The 19423-nt window shown below is 37.8% G+C and overlaps 3 protein-coding genes across 3 annotated transcripts; all 3 read right to left on the reverse strand.

Moving 5' to 3' along the window:
• Nucleotides 1-317: 317 nt before the first annotated feature.
• Nucleotides 318-4810, reverse strand: LOC124168723. Its single transcript, XM_046546989.1, has 3 exons — nt 4782-4810; nt 3519-4621; nt 318-745 (listed from the first exon to the last, which is right to left on the reverse strand). The coding sequence occupies exons 1-3, from the start codon at nt 4808-4810 to the stop codon at nt 318-320; spliced, it is 1560 nt and encodes a 519-aa protein (XP_046402945.1).
• Nucleotides 4811-11061: 6251 nt separating this feature from the next.
• LOC124168724 (cuticle protein 1-like) lies at nt 11062-12405 on the reverse strand. Its single transcript, XM_046546990.1, has 2 exons — nt 12391-12405; nt 11062-11511 (listed from the first exon to the last, which is right to left on the reverse strand). The coding sequence occupies exons 1-2, from the start codon at nt 12403-12405 to the stop codon at nt 11062-11064; spliced, it is 465 nt and encodes a 154-aa protein (XP_046402946.1).
• Nucleotides 12406-16760: 4355 nt separating this feature from the next.
• On the reverse strand, nt 16761-18463 carry LOC124168650 (cuticle protein 1-like). Its single transcript, XM_046546913.1, has 2 exons — nt 18397-18463; nt 16761-17244 (listed from the first exon to the last, which is right to left on the reverse strand). The coding sequence occupies exons 1-2, from the start codon at nt 18409-18411 to the stop codon at nt 16795-16797; spliced, it is 465 nt and encodes a 154-aa protein (XP_046402869.1). The 5' UTR covers nt 18412-18463; the 3' UTR covers nt 16761-16794.
• Nucleotides 18464-19423: the final 960 nt, after the last annotated feature.

Below are 19423 nucleotides of genomic sequence, written 5' to 3' on the forward strand. Positions count from 1 at the left end.
TATGTAAGTAAATAAGATAAAGGGTATAACATATTCAAATAGGAATAATTTTATTAAGTTTATTTACAAAAATATTCCACAATGGAGAAAAACGTGATAACATTAAATGAATTATTTTACCTCTACCAGTTTTTATGGTAATCACATCTGCTTGACGGGTTGATCACAAGAAAATCGGTCATATTCGTACATCAATGCCCAAGAGCATCGTCTCCTTAGGTCATGGATAAACGTTCAATGAATGCAGATGATGTATTTTACACAAGAATAAACGCGGTATTCTTCCATGGTAGATCTACTCTTGAAAATATCCCGATTCAGTGGTGGCAGTAGGGGTAGTTGGGGCAGGAGTGCGGGTCAACACCTGCGGGGTAGCGGGCACCGGCACCATGGTGAATTCCATACACTCCGTATCCGTAACCATGTGAGGAGTATGGATATCCATGTCCAGCAAACCCGAGGCCTATTCCGTGGACACCACGAGCGTCTAAGGCCGCAGTATCACAGTACGGATAGTGGGGACAGAGGTGTGGGTCCACTGCGGCCGGATACTTGGCACCAGCACCATGGGAGACGGCACCATGGTGTCCATAAGCGGCGTAGGAATGGGCAGCGTAAGGTGAAATAGCACCATGGTGTGCTGCAGCCAATGCGACATTGTCGCAGTAGGGGTAGTGAGGGCAGTCGTGTGGATCGACACCAGCGGGGTACCTGGCGGCTGGTATACCAGTTCCCACCACTGCAGCTATGCAGATTGCGGACAAAACCTATTAAAGAGAGAATTAAAAGCAAAAATGTATATATTCGTGTGTGTAATTATTTGTGTATGAATTTTCTATAAAGCATTACTTAAACCATGATAAAATATGAAATTCTACCCATAATTAATGTCAAAATTACTGGAATTTACTGAACTACCTAAAAGAAGTACTGAATAAATTGTAACTCATATGAAATGTATATCAGAAAACCGAAAGAAATAATTGATGTAAAAATATTAGCTGATGGGAGAATTTAGAGGATACCTGTGTCAAATCAAGCTTAAAATTGTTAACCAGTATTGATAATGATATTTATTCCGTTCCATAGTTCAATTTTTAAGATATTGATATTCACTCTTCTTCTATCGGCATTTTAAAATTAAGTACAATTCTCTTGGTTCTCTGATTTAATGAGTGAGATCTGATTACCCGATAATTCTTAGGGGTAACGCAGTACCTTCTAGTAATTTTTAAATACGTTATTGGCATAATTTCATATGATATCGCAGTTGAGGTGTTGATATACTATTTACACAAAGTAACCAAACTTACCAAATGTGTGTTCATTGTTCCCAGTTTTTTTTCGGACGATGTCACTATTTGCGATGTAGGATCCTTCTCTGAAGCCCAGTGATGATTTGATACCATCGTAGTGCTCGCCAGAGTTTTATACTTGAAGATTCCCCTTCTCAATAACTTCCTCCCCTGTTGCCCGCTCGCCCTTCTTAACTTTCTCTCTTATACAATTAAAACATTTTCACACATTCTGCATCAATGGCTCTCAGTTAGGAACGAAGGTACATGCTTTCCAAATAGTAAGTAAATCACCAGTTAACACGGTGGCCTTACCCTGTCTACAATGACTTTCGTCATTTTACTTTTCATTCTTCATTTAATCAGTTTACCGTTAGAATTCCTTTCCATATTTCTTCATTCTATCACTTTTCCGCTCAAATTAAATTGATAGTAAGGTTTGGCGTCCATAAAATCACAATCAGGAACAGACATAAAGACTCAAAATATAAAATTGCAGAAGTGCTAACTATGGAAATAAATTTTAGAGTGGATTTTTTTCCTTCAAAGGAAAGTAAGCTGATGAAAACTTGAACATTTTCTCGGGGTTTTTTTCCCTCTAGCATTCCTTCACTCATATTCTTCACGAATTTATTGCGCCTTAGGGTATGACCAATCCATCTGGTTCTTCTAGTATTCTGTGAGGATCTTTCTCCATCGACTCTTCTATATATACTACTATACTTCTTCGTTTCTTATTTTATCCGTCGATTCTACATCAATTGTATATTCAACATCGTCCTTATGCATTTAAATATTTCCACAGGCTTTATTTTAACACAAAGTGTTTCGCTGTTACAACACGGGCTTTGATAATATTGTAGCCGCAATTGAACGCTTCGTGCTAAAATGAATTTTGAGAAAATATTTTAATGTCTCATTTAACTAATAATCTATATATATAAAAGAAAGTCGAAAATCGTGTTAGTTAGAACACTCATAACTCGAGAACGGCTGCACCGATTTCAATGAGATTTGGTTCTTTGGATTCGTCTCAGGCGGGGTTAACATATAGGCTATTAAAAAAGGATAATTTCACAAAAAAAATTCATCTCTTTCCTATGGACATGCTTTTAGGAGTTATAGTAACACAACAATTGATAAGTCGGTCAAAACTACAAATTAAATAATTTGTTTTGTTTTTACCACTTTAATAACTGAATTTAGTAACAATATAACATTTTAATTACTAAATATATTCAAAATATTAGTTAAATTGAAATTACATTTTTTAAATTTAATTCGAGCTGATTGTAAGCCCAGCCGTGGCCCAGCTCGAGTTGACACTTCACTACCGTGATCTCTGCATTTCTCCAGGGTTTTCTTCCGCGTCAGGTTGTTGGTTGATTGACAACAGTTTCGCTGGCTGTCCTGCCAGCGTCTTCAGGTCGTAGGTGTCGGCTGTTGGTTTCTGCCTCGCTTATATACTGTAGGCTGGATGGGAGCTGCACTGTGATTGGCTGTCTGACTGGGTGCTTCTCTCTGATTGGCTCTCTCTTTGATGACTCTTTTCCATGCGCTGTGAAGGAAGTATCCGTCTTCTCTATTGAAATTCAAAGGTGTTTTTTGAATTTCTATCGCTTCCCTGATTTGTCTAGGGAAGTATCGGCACTCCTTAACTAAAAGTTTCTTCTCCTCAAATTTTATGTCGTGGCCAGGTCCCGACCATGCATGTTCGGCGATGGCAGAGAGCTGAAACTGCTTGTTATTGGTCGCCCTTTGATGTTCTTTAATCCTCACATGCATGGAGCGGCAAGTTTCCCCTATGTAGGATTTTCCGCAGGAGCAGGGCACCTTGTAGACCCCCTCATACAGTTCTTGGGGAATGATATCCTTGGGCCCGGGGAGGAAGTCTCTTATCTTGGTCACACAGTTGTATCTGGTGACCACGTCATGCTTTTTTTAATATTCTGGCGATCCTCTCTGACGTTCCAGCAATGAAAGGGATAGTGACGTATAGCTTCCTTGACGATTCTTCTTCTCGAACGTCATCACTTTGGTTTTCAATGGTGGCCTTGCGTCGCTTTTCCTCTTCCTTCGTGGTCCTTTTAAGGACCAATTCTCTCCTATAGCCATTTCTCTGCAGTGCCGTAGTGAGGTGCTTTATCTCCGTGGAGAGGGAGATATCATCGGAGATATTATACGCTCTGTTAATTAATGTAGCCACTAGTGAGGCCTTCTGACTGGGATGATGGTGAGATGCTGCATTTAGGTATCGGTCGGTGTGCGTAAGCTTTCTGTAGACAGCATGGCCGAGTCTCCCGTTGTCTTTTTTGGTCACGAGGACATCAAGAAAATTTAATGACTGCTCCTTCTCCATGTCCATAGTAAATTGGATTCCATGATGTTGTGAGTTCAGGTGTCGAAGGAACCCTTGTAATTCTTGTACACCATGGGGCCAGATGACGAACGTGTCGTCCACATATCTCAGCCACAACTTCGGCTTCTTTTCGCAGGATTCGAGAGCCTCCTTTTCGAATTTCTCCATGAAGAGATTGGCTACTACTGGTGATAGTGGTGAACCCATCGCCGTGCCCTCCGTTTGTTCGTAGTGGCAACCGTTCCATAGAAAAAACGAGTTCCTTAGGCAGTGCTCGACCAGTTCCGGGAAGTCCTTTGGAATGCAATCGGATGTGAGCGATCTTACAACTTCAACTGCATCTGGAATCGGAATGTTGGTGAAAAGCGACACCACGTCGAAGCTCACTAAAATATCGCTTTCTTTGATGGAGACATTTTTTATAATGTCAATGAAGTGAGCTGAGTTCTTCACATAAGACGAAGTTTTTCCAGCATGTGGCTGTAGGGATTGAGCCAGGTATTTCGCAAGATGATATGTCGGCGCGTAAATTTGGCTGACTATAGGTCTGAGCGGCACTCCTTGCTTGTGTATCTTGGGGAGTCCGTATAACCTCGGTGGCTTGGAGGCACGCGGCAAAAGTCCTCGTTGTTCTTCAGTTGGAATGGAAGACTTCTTTATAATGGCCTTGGTGCTGCGTTCCGTTTTGGCCGTCGGATCGGTCTTCAGTTTTTTGTAGGTGGTATCTTTGAGAATGTCACATATCTTCTGCTCGTACTCCTCTTTTGTAATCAGGACTGTGGCGTTGCCTTTGTCCGCCGGTAAAATGAGAATATTCTTATTTTCACGTAGCCTCTTTAAGGCTTTCCTCTCCTCGGCAGTGGTGTTCGGCTTCGGTGGCTTGGCGGCGCGAAGGACGCGAGCAACGTCTTCTCTGATCTCGTCTGCGTCCGTTTTTGGAAGCCTCCGGACGACCGACTCAATTTCACTGATGAATTACAAGGGTTCCTTCGACACCTGAACTCACAACATCATGGAATCCAATTTACTATGGACATGGAGAAGGAGCAGTCATTAAATTTTCTGGATGTCCTCGTGACCAAAAAAGACCACGGGAGACTCGGCCATGCTGTCTACAGAAAGCTTACGCACACCGACCGATACCTAAATGCAGCATCTCACCATCATCCCAGTCAGAAGGCCTCACTAGTGGCTACATTAATTAACAGAGCGTATAATATCTCCGATGATATCTCCCTCTCCACGGAAATAAAGCACCTCACTACGGCACTGCAGAGAAATGGCTATAGGAGAGAATTGGTCCTTAAAAGGACCACGAAGGAAGAGGAAAAGCGACGCAAGGCCACCATTGAAAACCAAAGTGATGACGTTGGAGAAGAAGAATCGTCAAGGAAGCTATACGTCACTATCCCTTTCATTGCTGGAACGTCAGAGAGGATCGCCAGAATATTACAAAAAACATGACGTGGTCACCAGATACAACTGTGTGACCAAGATAAGAGACTTCCTCCCCGGGCCCAAGGATATCATTCCCCAAGAACTGTATGAGGGGGTCTACAAGGTGCCCTGCTCCTGCGGAAAATCCTACATAGGGGAAACTTGCCGCTCCATGCATGTGAGGATTAAAGAACATCAAAGGGCGACCAATAACAAGCAGTTTCAGCTCTCTGCCATCGCCGAACATGCATGGTCGGGACCTGGCCACGACATAAAATTTGAGGAGAAGAAACTTTTAGTTAAGGAGTGCCGATACTTCCCTAGACAAATCAGGGAAGCGATAGAAATTCAAAAAACACCTTTGAATTTCAATAGAGAAGACGGATACTTCCTTCACAGCGCATGGAAAAGAGTCATCAAAGAGAGAGCCAATCAGAGAGAAGCACCCAGTCAGACAGCCAATCACAGTGCAGCTCCCATCCAGCCTACAGTATATAAGCGAGGCAGAAACCAACAGCCGACACCTTCGACCTGAAGACGCTGGCAGGACAGCCAGCGAAACTGTTGTCAATCAACCAACAACCTGACGCGGAAGAAAACCCTGGAGAAATGCAGAGATCAGACCATCGCCGCGGAAAACTACGCTCTAACACTTCACTACCGTGTTTGTAAACAAATCTCCAAGCAATTGTTGACAAACGGTAATGTCCGTGTTCCTGTCGAGGAATCGAGTAGTTTTAACTCATTTCCTTGGAATGATTGCATATTAGTTTCAGTGAGCTCATCAACAAAGAGTTCCAGAATATGATTGATCACCAAAAGAATCAAAGTTGGTTGATTTAGCGAGCAAGAACGAAGATGTGGATGACTAAAACGAGGTAAATTCAAATAGTTCGTACTCTGCATGGATTCGAATCTTTTAAATGTGTAACAAACGAAGACGAAATCACCAACTATCTATCTGAATATTTTAAGTCCTTGGACGTACCTGGCTTACCAAGGCACGATTTACAGAAAAATGTAGTTTCTGTGCTCATGATCTTTCGAAGCCTAAACCAACCATAACTATCCAATGGAACGTGTTTGATCTTTAAAAAAATTGGTGATGAATGTGATTCACGCAACTTTACTCAAAGGAAAATTCAAAGGTTAGGAAGTCCTCATTCCGTAGATTCCATGATCTCAACTCATATGCCCATTTGAGCTGAAACGTATTCAATTTACAATTCGTGTTGCATTCATGATAACGATTAAAAAATCGCATGGTCATTCTTTCAGTTTTTGTGTTGTTTGTGCTCATAAGCTAATGAAAACCCATGATTTTCTCATGGTCAATTTAGCGTGCTATGTTCACGAGTCGATAAACCATCCTCTGTATTTCTTCCTTCGCTTCAAGTGCGTAGCTAGGATAGGGGGTTTTGGGCGCAGCTATACCACGGGTCTGTAGGGTATAGAAAACTCGCTAAGGTAAGCGGGAAGTGTGGGGGCACTTCCCCCAGACATTTTTTAAGATAAATGGTTCAAAATAGTGGGTTTTGTGGCTGTGTGAATAATTAAATATGTTTCGTTTGTTAGTCATCCGTCCCCCAAATATTTATAACCAAATCTTTCATAAAAAAAATTCTCTAAGCTCTTGGGGGGGGGGGGGGTTTATCCCTCAAAACCTCCCCTCGCTGCGTCACTGCTTTGCTTCGCTATATTTATTTAGCTTCATCGGCTTCATCTTGCGCCTGATAACAAAACAAAAACTGTTGTTTCTCAGAAGGTGCTTGACGCAAGACATTAAACCGGAATGTGTAGGGCTCACCGTGGTGCGTTTACCCATGCAGTACGTTTACGCAGTGCATTTTTTTCCAAACAGAGATACTAAAACTGGCGCGCCTTAAGTCATTTAATGCGAATGGTACTTCATAGGGGCTTTTCTTGCACTATCTTGAGCATCAGTCAAGCGTCGGTCTGGGGTCGTGTCAACCTGCCCCATGAATGGGCCAAGTGTATGCAACAGACTTGGACCTAAAAACATTTTTTTTACAGCTAATAACGCAAATAGCCAACAACTGAATGCGTATAATTTTTATTTCATGAACTGCTTTATTAAACCACAATGCCCAAAATTTCTTAAGCTAAAACGTAAGAAAATTTGTTGAAAAAAATCCGCGTAAACGTGCTCCGATTTACCCTATGTAGATTCAATAAAGAAAATGTCTTTCTGACAAGCAATTTTGGTACTCATTTACGTAGTTTTATTGAATTTGTATCCTTATTTTATTATAATAAATTAAACATGATTAAAAACGATACAGTCGCTCTTGATTTATAAATGGTGTAAATAAACTGTGAGTTCATTGATTGTTAGGCGGTACGAAGTTCGCCGGGTCAGCTAGTATAAAATAATTCTTAATAAATAATTTCTTAATAATAAAATATTTCGTAAAGCACTCGTTTTCTGAAGCACTTGCTTGTGCGATATACTCTTTTACTCATGCTAATTATGATATTTACTTGGAATCTTCGGGGTAAAAATCTGCGGTATCTTTTAAATTTATTTCGTCACAATTTTACCACTATTTGTCTCTGTGACGCGTGATATATGACAGAAAATATTTTATTGTAAAGACATCAATTTGTCTGAAGTAGCTTGAAAAATAATGCAAGATAATTTGGTTTAAATGAATTGTTGGTTTAATCGGAAATCTAGAAGGAAATTGACAACATTCTTATGTTTTATTCATGCGCACTCCAAAAAAGGTCATTTATAATAAAAATTAAATCCGATACATGGCCAGATAATGAAATGTTTCGTCAACTACAGGTTACGTATTTCGCAATTGGTGGTTACCTTAAAACAAAAAATTAATCTCCTTAGAAGTATAGGGTACATACATCTAGCAGACTGTTGGGTATACAAATAAATTGATCGTAAAGTCTCTCTTTTACATGATATACGGGTGGTCTCTCAAAATTGAAGCTGATATTAATAATAGCTAAAGTAGACGAGCTGAATATAGCAATAGGAGGCTGAGATACGATCAAAATCATAATAAATATATTTACAACCTAGTATTATGCAATATATGGTAACCTTTTTTGGGTGTTAAAAATTTGATTTATTTTTCTCTTTAATACAGCGTATGCCATGCTGCGAATTTTTTGACGTGTCATTATTCTCGTCACTTTAACATGTAAGGATTAGGCACCGATAATAATAACATGTGGTATTGAAATGGGAAAGATAAAATATCCATACATGCCTGTATATTTTTACAGGCAATTATTATAAACATATTTATAGTGTTTTACTTAAGCTGTGCATTTATGGATAACCCTGATTAGTCCCTTAGGCTTATTAAAAAAATTCAATCAAAACTTTTTTGACCCAAGCACCGTGTTTCTTCAGGCAATAAAAAGGCATCAATATTGCAATACTTCCAAGGATTATGACATATTCGGAGGCAGGCCTTATAGAGAGTATGACTCCATTCAATGGTGAAAGTAGGGGTAGTGAGGGTATCCCGCAAAGCGGTATCCTATATTTCGGTATAATCCATCTTCCAAGGCAAGTGCAGGGAATACCAGGAAAAAGAGCAACCAGATTCGGACACTGAATGGATCGCGTCAATGGTCGCAATGTGACAGTAGAGATATTCTGTGGACAAGGGTGTGAATTATAGGTTTGCCTGCATAATCAATACTCGAGTATTTTAGAGGATTTATTACCCCCGCTCAAATATTCGTACATGCTTCTTCAGTCATAAGTGATGGTACTTCCTCGATAGGCGAATTAATTCCCTAGCTCTAACTTCATGTCTCTCGATTTGATTACTGCATTCAACATTCCTCTTCCACATAATATTATTTTCATCTTCGAATTATTAATCATTATGTCCTACTCTTGAAAAACATGATTCATAGCGTTCAGTGACCTTTGAAGATCATACCGGATTCCTACCACGACAGCGATACCGTTCGCGAGACGGAAGATATTAATTCCTCACCTATTGATTTAAATTCCATCCAGCCAAGTTTCTTGCGCTTCTCTGATTGCTCATACCATGTATATATTGAAAAAATTCACTCATTTATTCCTATTTTTAATTATTTCTCACTTGAATATAACTTATGCAATGGTGTTAAAATTTTTAGGTTTGATAGAATAGACTTTTGTCAATATTCGATTGTGTCTCAAAATAATGATTTACATTGAAAAATACTACTTTAAGTGCTTAAAATTTAAGATACAAAATTATTTTGGCTATGTCAGCTCTACTTACCCTCATAATTTCAAGATAAAGGCTTAGATTTGAAGTGATACGTCGTGCGATAGCGACGCATCCTTTTCACGATTCGTGACATTTCACGATTTCATACGGAATTCGATTTTATACGATTTCATGACATTTCACCATTTCATCACGATTTCATACGGAAATAATTAATGAAGTATTCCCGTAAATAAGAAAAGAAGTGGTATATTATGTTCAAATAGGAATTATTTAAAAAAAATTATTTACAAAATATTCGCAATGGAGAAAAACGTGATAACATTAGATGAATTGAGTTTTCCACAATGTTAATCAAGAGTTAGTGAATTTTATTAGATGAATTATTTTATCTTTACTAGTTTTTGCAGCACTCACAGCTGCTGGAAAGGTTAATCACAAGAAATCCGGTGATATTCGAACATAAATGCCCCAGAAAAGCGTTTCCGTAAGTCATGGATAAACGTTCAATGAATACAGATAATGCATCTTATACAAGAATGAATGATTTTTATGAAGTATGTCACTATTTGAGTAACAATTTGTATCAAGACTCAGATATGGACAGAAGAATTTATTTTCTTCTTTTTAGTAAGCGAGAAAAACGTTGTTTTTTAAATGTTTAATTTATAATACAGATGTGCCATACGCATTTGTTTTAAAGTATTTTTTCTCGTTCATAGTTCATTCTTCTTATAGGACAGCTGATGTATTTTCATCATGAATGCTTTTTAGATAGGCTATACTTCGTTTGGAGTCCAGAGTACTTTTTCTGTCCCATGTGATAATACTACCTTGATAGGTGAATTAATTTACTCGCTCTAATGTTTGCCTTTTAATGTGGTGACTTCCATTCATCCTTTCTATTCCAAATACTACAATAATAATCGTCCCCGCCTTACTGATGTTAATGTTGTACCCCAGGAGAACATGATGTATTCCGTTTAGTGGCATAAGAACATCATTTCCTGCTAGAACAGAGATATTTTCTTCTAAGCATGTCTCTTTTTTCCCATGATCTAAATTCTATCAAGTCCAATTCCTTGCAATTCCTTTAATACCTATTCCATGTAAGTGTTGAACACACCCACTCACCTATTCTAAATTTGGTTTTTTCAGTGACGTCTCACTTTAATGCAGCTTAGGCTATCGTGTTTGAATTTTTAAGGGAGGATACAATAGGCCTATTTCAAGATTTTCTTGTGTGTGAAACATAAATGTTTTACATCTGAAAAATACTCATTCAAATGTTTTGAAATACAGAAAAATTCTGGGTTTGCTAAATCTACCTCCTTTCGTGATAACAAGATGAAAGCCTTCGTTTTAAAAAAGTGATAGGTACTATGCGCGGTTCACGGTTCTTAACTAGGATTCAATATAGGAAAAAATGCTGAAGTATTCCCGTAAATAGGATAGAGAGTAAGAAATATTAAAATGGGAATAATTTGATAAAGTTTATTCACAAATATTTCCTGCGATGAATATAAACGTGATAACATTAGATAAATGAGTTTTTACCTATATAGTTTTTATGGTAACCACAGATAATAGGATAGTTGATCACAAGAAATCTGTGATATTCGTGCATCAATTCTCAAACACGGCGTCTCCTTATGTATGGAAAGGCGTTCATGAATACAGATGATGTATTATATGCAACAATAAATGCGTTCTTCTTCCACGGAAGATCTTCTCCGGAAAATGTCCTGATTCAGTGGTGGCAGTATGGGTAGTTGGGGCAGGAGTGCGGGTCAACACCTGCGGGGTAGCGGGCACCAGCACCATGGTGAATACCATACACTCCGTATCCGTAACCATGTGAGGAGTATGGATATCCATGTCCAGCAAACCCGTGGCCTATTCCGTGGACACCACGGGCGTCTAAGGCCGCAGTATCACAGTACGGATAGTGGGGACAGAGGTGTGGGTCCACTGCGGCCGGATACTTGGCACCAGCACCATGGGAGACGGCACCATGGTGTCCATAAGCGGCGAAGGAGTGGGCAGCGTAAGGTGCAATAGCACCATGGTGTCTTGCAGCCAATGCGACATTGTCGCAGTAGGGGTAGTGAGGGCAGTCGTGTGGATCGACACCAGCGGGGTACCTGGCGGCTGGTATACCAGTTCCCACCACTGCTGCTATGCAGACTGCTAGCACAACCTATCGGAATCATAATTAAAAGTAAAATTCAATATATTAATACGTGTAATAATTTATCTATGAATGTCCAACACACCATAGCTTAAACCATAATGTAGTATGACACTCTGCCCATGACTAATTAAAAATTTACAGAAATTTACTGAAATACCTCCAGGAAGTACTGGGAAATTGGATCTCACTCTTTATAAATTGGAGTGAAAAGACAAGCTGAATAGAGAATATAATGGATATCTGCGTTAAATCGATCTTAAAATCGTTGATCAATATTGATGATGATAAATACCATAATGCCCTTTAATAGCTGAAATTTTTAAGACATTGATATCCATAGCTATCTTTGCTCTTGTAGTTAAATTTTCGTAATTTTTCGGTTAGTTGAACGTAACTTCCATCGGAATTTGAAGCAACCAACATTGGCTATCAGAGCAACCGTATTTTTGTTTAATTTCATTCAAATTTACCGGAAAGTTAACATAGGTCGATCGGTTTTGGAGCCTTCTTTGAATGAATTTATGCTGGTTTGGGAATCTAAGATCAATCGAGTCTAATAAAATGTAATCAATTCGATTAAACATTCTTCTTTGTGGCCAGTCAAATCAAAGGTTACAATTAAAATCATCACCAATGAAACATATTCCTTTCGTCGAAAACTGTTTCCTTGTCGATATGAACATGAAGTAAAAATGATATTTCTTCGTTTTGAATTATTTACCTGTATTTTGGTTCAGTGATTTCAGCAGTGAGATGCAATTTTTTCCAGTAATTCTTAGAAGTGATTCAGTTCTGTTAAGTTTTAAATTAGTAATGGGTAGAATTTCATGAGATATCACGGTCTAACTTTGCGATAGAAAATCCACAAAAAGGAGCCAAACTTACCAAATGAGCAGTCATTTTTTGCTGTTATTGTCCGAACGGTGTCACTATTAGCGATAGAGGATCTTCTTCTGAAGCCTTCTACCTGATTTAATACCATCGTGCAGCTCGCCAGAGTTTTATACTTGCTGTTTCCCCCTCTCGATAACTTCTTCCCCTCTATTTCACCCCTTTAAACTGACTCTCTCATGCAATTAAAAAATTTTCACGCGTTCTGCATCTATGGCTCCCAGGTATTAGGTACATGTTTCCAATTCTGGAGTAAATCAATGTACACGGCGGCCTTGCCCTGTCTTCAATAACATGGCTACACTCTCATCAGTGTACGTGGAAAACCTCTCCATGGTTCTTCATTCTATCACTTTTCTTTAAATTGAGTAAAATTTTTGACACTCATAAAATCTCAATCAGTAACAGAGTGAGAGACTCAAAAAATAAAATGGTTGAAGTGCTAACAGGTGAAATAAATTCTTAAGTGCATAAATTTTAGATAAATTTTAAAGTTAATTATTTGTTTAATTATACTTGATGAACCCCTTCTCGATAACTCCCTCCCCTGTTGCCCATCCCTCATAACTCTCTCTCGCAGAGTTAAAAATTTTCACACGTTCTGCATCTATGGTTCTTAGTCATGTAGGAGGTAGGTACATGCTTCCAGATCTGAAGCAAATCATCAATGAGCGCGGTGGCCTTGCCCTGCCTTCACGGACGTTGCTACACTTTCATCAGTTTACGTAGGATCCCTTTCCATATTTCTTCATTCTATTACTTTTCTTTTGCGTTAAAAAATAAGTAAAACTTATGGCACCCATAAAATCATAGCAACGGAATGAGAGTTCCAAAGAATAAACAGGGGAAGTATAACTAATAGAAATAAATTTTGGAGTACGTCTTTTGTCCTTGTTGCTGTTGAAAGTTGAAATTATAGAAAGCCTAGTATTTCTCTTTATATAGTTCATACACTCACTCACTGATTCAACCTGAAGGTTGGTATGCTTAGGCTAGGGTAGGCCCTACCCCAGACTAGATCACAGGCGTGTGAACTTCACACATTCAGTATAGGGGGCCAGTTCTTTTCAGAGACTCAAAAAATAATATGGTAGAAGGACGAACAGTGTTAATAAATTATAGAGTGCATTGGGTCCTTTTGCTTTTGCAAAGTAAGAACTTTAAGCAAAATACCCCTAGAGTTATGGGATACAACTATCTAAGAGGGGGCATGGTATCCTACTGGTTAGAGAGCTAGGCTGCTGATCGAAGGGTCCAGGATTCAAATATAAGGTCTTCGGATACCCCAAATTAAAAAATTAAAATATAAAACTAATCATCGAATTTCTCGCGCCTCTGCCTTATTATGGGGTGAGCTCTTCCCATCCCTAAACCAACTAGCAGTCAGGTCGAATCACTGAATGATTTAATCATCCAAAGAGATATTAGGCGCTAAATAAAATTTACGTGAAAACATTTGTTCTCCTTCTAATTTCTAATCCGCGCAGTCTGTTCATTTTTCTAAATCATACAGCCCATTCATTCCAATTTTTTCTGACCATAGACGCAAATAGCTCCTGAATCCTTTCACTATCTCTCTTCGAAGCTTCATCTGATTTGGAACGATTTAAAAAACACATTTAAATAGCATGAGAAATTAATTCATTTTAAATGAGGTTACATCAACGATCCATTCATTCTTACATTGGTCATGCAGTCCTGTGATCGATCGGCTGCAGCCCTCTATCACGCCGCTCCGAATGCATACATCCTCGTATTTGTTCCTTTGTACTTTTTTTCTTTATCTGTCCCTGGAACTTCATCTTGGGGATTTTATTTCTAGTTTCCATTATATATATATTCATCACAAATCCATTGTGCCTCATGGTGAGACAAATACATTTGCTTCTTGTTTTCTCAGTAGAATTCCATTAGGCTCTTTCTTCTTCTACTCTTCTGTATACATCTTTGCTTAATATTTTATCCGTACATTTGAAATCCAGCATCCTTCTCTAGCACCATGTCCAAGGCTTCAGGCCTTTTTACAATGTTTTTCTTAACTTACTTTCGTGTCTGTCTGTTTGTTACGATGGAATTTTGTAACTCAATTTTAACACACTTAACGACTAGATAGAGCATTTAAACTTTATATCTTGATAACAGAAGCATATCATACCTCAGATCTTGATTACAATGCATATTTATATGCTTTCTATCACGATTCTGGCAAGATTTAAAAAACTGTTTACAAAATTAATTATGTATGAATAATTAATTTCACATTTCGCCAAAGGTGGCGCCGCGTTCACATTTTGGCGAAACTTTTGTGTGACATGTTGAATGTTTTGAAACGTGTAAGCGCATTTTTCAGAAAAAAATAAAAATTTATTAAAACTAATATTTAAAATAGTCTGAAATTTTTATTCATGAAATAAAATGCATTTGCGTATATTGATTCAATTAAAACCATGTTATTGTATTATTGATATATTTAAATCATTTATAACTAAAAAGAAGAAAATAGTAATATAAATTAAAAAATTTGAAAACAACATTTTTCTCGCCAACTAAAAGAAGAAAATGAAAATTCTCTATCCATATCTGAGTCTTGATATGAATTATTACTCAAATGGTGACATACTTCATGACAATCATTACGACCAAAACGAAAAGCGTTGGGCGCATATAGAATTACATTTAGTATTTTCAATAGTTAACATTACCTACTTTTTAAAATTCTTACTAAACTGCAATTGGATTTACCAACCATATTCTTATCTAAAATCAACGCATTCGCATAGTTGAAGACTTTAGGTACTGATCATTGAGAATAAAAACAGGATCAAAAACGCTCAGATATTAAATCTTCAAACATTGTGTGTCAGACATCTTCAGACAGACCGACAGACTTCAAACATTTATGTATAATTGCTGAATAGTCAAACATTAAATGACGACTTCTTGAATATTAACATTAATCAATCAATTCATTTTGTGCTAATTTCTAATACGTCCTGATGTTAGGTACTTAGCACTACCGCCTCATTCAACATAAATTGAATTTTAAATAGCCTTAATAATAGTGAATAGTATCTATTAGTAGAAGATACTATCAATTTACATAACGATAGAAAACCCAACTGTAAATGATAATAATCCAAATTCATATTTATTGCAAACACTAAATGTAACGTTACATGTGCCAAGTGTTTTTCGATTGGGTAGTCATGATTTTTATGAAGTATGTCACTATTTGAGTAGCAATTTATATCGAGACTCAGATATGGACAGAAGAATTTATTTTCTTATTTTTAATAAGCGAGAAAAACGTTGTTTTTAACATTTTTAATTTATAATTGACATGTGCCATACGCATTTGTTTAAAAGTATTTTTTCTCGTCCATAGTTCATTCTTCTTATAGGACAGCTGATGTATTTTCATCATGAATGCTTTTTAGATAGGCTATACTTCGTTTGGAGTCCAGAGTACTTTTTATGTCCCATGTGATAATACCACATTGATAGGTGAATTAATTTACTCGCTCTAATGTTTGCCTTTTAATGTGATGACTTCCATTCGTCCTTTCTATTCCAAATACTACAATTATAATCGTCCCCACCTTACTGATGTTAATGTTGTACCCCAGGAGAACATGATGCATTCCGTTTAGTGGCATTAGAACATCATTTCCTGCTAGAACAGAGATATTTTCTTCCAAGCATGTCTCTTTTTTCCCATGATCTAAATTCTATCAAGTCCGATTTCTTGCAATTCTATAAATACCTATTCCATGTAAGTGTTGAACACACCCGCTCACCTATTCTCAATTTGGTTTTTTCAGTGACATCTCACTGTAATGCAACTTAGGCTATCGTGTTTGAATTTTTAAGGGAGGATACAATAGGCCTATTTCAAGATTTCCTTGTGTCTGAAACATAAATGTTTTACATCTGAAAAATATTCATTCAAATGTTTTGAAATATAGAAAAATTCTGGGTATGCTAAATCTACCTCCTTTCGTGATAACAAGATGAAAGCCTTCGTTTTAAAAAAGTGATACTATGCGAGATAGCCTCGCGTCTAATTCACGGTTCTTAACTAGGATGCAATGCAGGAAAAAATGCTAAAGTATTCCCGTATATAGGATAGGGAGTAAGAAATATTAAAATTTGAATAATTTCATAAAGTTTATTTACAAATATTTCCTGCGATGAATATAAACGTGATAACATTAGATAAATGAGTTTTTACCTACATAGTTTTTGCAGAAACCACAGATAATAGGATAGCTGATCACTAGAAATCGGTGATATTCGTACATCAATTCTCAAACACGGCGTCCCCTTATGTATGGAAAGGCGCTCATGAATAAATGCGTTCTTCTTCCATGGAAGATCTTCTCCGGAAAATGTCCTGATTCAGTGGTGGCAGTATGGGTAGTTGGGGCAGGAGTGCGGGTCAACACCAGCGGGGTAGCGGGCACCAGCACCATGGTGAATTCCATACACTCCGTATCCGTAACCATGTGCAGCGAATGGATATCCATGGCCAGCAAAGCCGTGACCAATTCCGTGGACACCACGAGCGTCTAAGGCCGCAGTATCACAGTACGGATAGTGGGGGCAAAGGTGTGGGTCCACAGCGGCCGGATACTTGGCACCAGCACCATGGGAGACGGCACCATGGTGTCCATAAGCGGCGAAGGAGTGGGCAGCGTAAGGTGCAATAGCACCATGGTGTCTCGCAGCCAGTGCGACATTGTCACAGTAGGGGTAGTGAGGGCAATCGTGTGGATCGACTCCGGCGGGATATCTGGCGGCTGGAATGCCAGCTCCCAACACTGCAGCTATGCAGATGGCGAGCACAACCTGTCAGAGACAGAATAAAAAGTAAAAATTAATGTATCATTGAAATTTAAAAATAATAATGTAAATAATGTTGTAGTAATTGGCTGATTTCAATCCAATGCTTTGGAGATGGAAATTCGATCCACCGAAATCGATCCGAAAGGTTCTTCGATATCAGTCGGATCGAATGGATATAAATTGATCCCATCCGATTGATTTTGTCGTAATATACGATGTGAATATTGCATGTAATTAGTTATTAAATTTTAGGGACCATGAACACCATTCACATTTTCAGTAGCCTATCTCACACTTTAATATTTATTAAAGAAAAATTGTGAAATTCGGTGAATTTTCTCTTTGCAGACTTCCATTTTGTAGCACCCAGTATCTCAAAACTGAACAGAACTAACAATAAGTAAAAACAACAAAATAATTTATTTAGCGTGAAATGTTTCCATTAAGAGCTTCAACATGAAAGTAAATGTAACTATACGAGATATCGATTACAAAAGCCTACCAAATCCAATACAATATATCAAAAAATGTTGAATTGACATTTCCGTAACCTATTCGTTACGCACCTCAATATTTCAATTATTTGAGGGATTGATATCAACAGCTATTTCTAATATCATTTTTGAATGTAGTTAATTTTTCTGTGTCTACAACTTTTCTTCCACCGAGGCAATCAAACAACCGTCATTGCCTTCCACAGCTACTGCTTATAACATTCTATAATTTTATCGAAAATGTTTCACGGATAATTTACATAGGTTGCTAGGGTTTTATCGTTCCTTTAATGAACTATGGCTACTTCGAGAAACTAAAACAATCAATCCCGATCGAATCTAATCCATTTGATTTAACATACTTTGTTGTGGGAAGTCAAATCAAAGGTTTAAATTGTTACTATCAACCATGTGAATTTTTCTTTCGGCTGTGATTGTTTTAATGTCGTATAGGTTGAAATGACAGTTCGTCAACCGGCAATTAAAATAAAATATATTTATCTCGGTTCTGTGATTTAAGCGGTGAGATCCAACATATCCGATAATTCTTAGTGGTAATTCAGCACGTCCAAGTAACTTTTGAACAAGACATAAACAGCATTTAATTTGATATCACGGTTTAACTTGTAATCGAAAATTCATTCATAAGAGCCAAACTTACCAACTGAGCGGTCATTTTTCCTAATTATCTTCCGAACGGTTTCACTGTTTGCGATGGAGGGTCTTCTTCTGAAGCCTTCTAGTGATGATTTAATACCATCGTGCAGCTCGCCAGAGTTTTATACTTGATGATTCCCCCTCTCGATAACTTCTTCCCCTCTATTCCACCCCTTTAAACTGACTCTCTCATGCAATTAAAATTTTTTCACGCGTTCTGCATCTATGGCTCCCGGGTATTAGGTACATATTTCCAAATCTGGAGTAAATCAATGCACACGGTGGCCTTGCCCTGTCTTCGATAACATGGCTACACTTTCATTAGTTTACGTAGAAAACCTTTCCATGTTTCTTCATTCTATAACTTTTTTCGCTTGCATTAAATTGAGTAAAAGTTTTGACACTCATAAAATCTCAATCAGTAACAGAGTAAGAGACTCAAAAAATAAAATGGTTGAAGTGCTAACAGGTGAAATAAATTCTTAAGTGCATAAATTTGAGATAAATTTTAAAGTTAATTATTTGTTTGATTATACTTGATTTACCCCTTCTCGATAACTCCTTCCCCGGGTGCCCGCCCCTCATACCTCTCTCTCGTACAGTTAAAAATTTTCACACCTTCTGCATCTATGGTTCTTAGTCATGTAGGAGGTGCATGTTTCCAGATCTGAAGCAAATCATCAATGAACGCGGTGGCCTTGCCCTGCCTTCAGTGACGTTGCTACACTTTCATCAGTTTACGTAGGATCCCTTTCCACATTTCTTCATTCAATTATTTTACTCTTGGATTAAATTGAGTAAAACTTTTGGCATCCATAAAATATCAATCAGTGACAAACTAAGAGACAAAAAATAATGTAGTTGAACTGCTAAAAGGGGAATAAGTTCTCGAGAGCATAAATTTTAAAGTTAATTTTGTTCTTCCGAGGAAAGTAAGAATTTGAACATTAAGAGAAAGGAACCTCAAATTTGGGGGTTCTAGCCATCAAAATGAGGCATGGTAGCTTATTAGGTAGATCATTTAGCTTCAG

Source organism: Ischnura elegans, chromosome 12 (genome assembly GCF_921293095.1).
Source record: "Ischnura elegans chromosome 12, ioIscEleg1.1, whole genome shotgun sequence".
Taxonomy (NCBI): domain Eukaryota; kingdom Metazoa; phylum Arthropoda; class Insecta; order Odonata; family Coenagrionidae; genus Ischnura; species Ischnura elegans.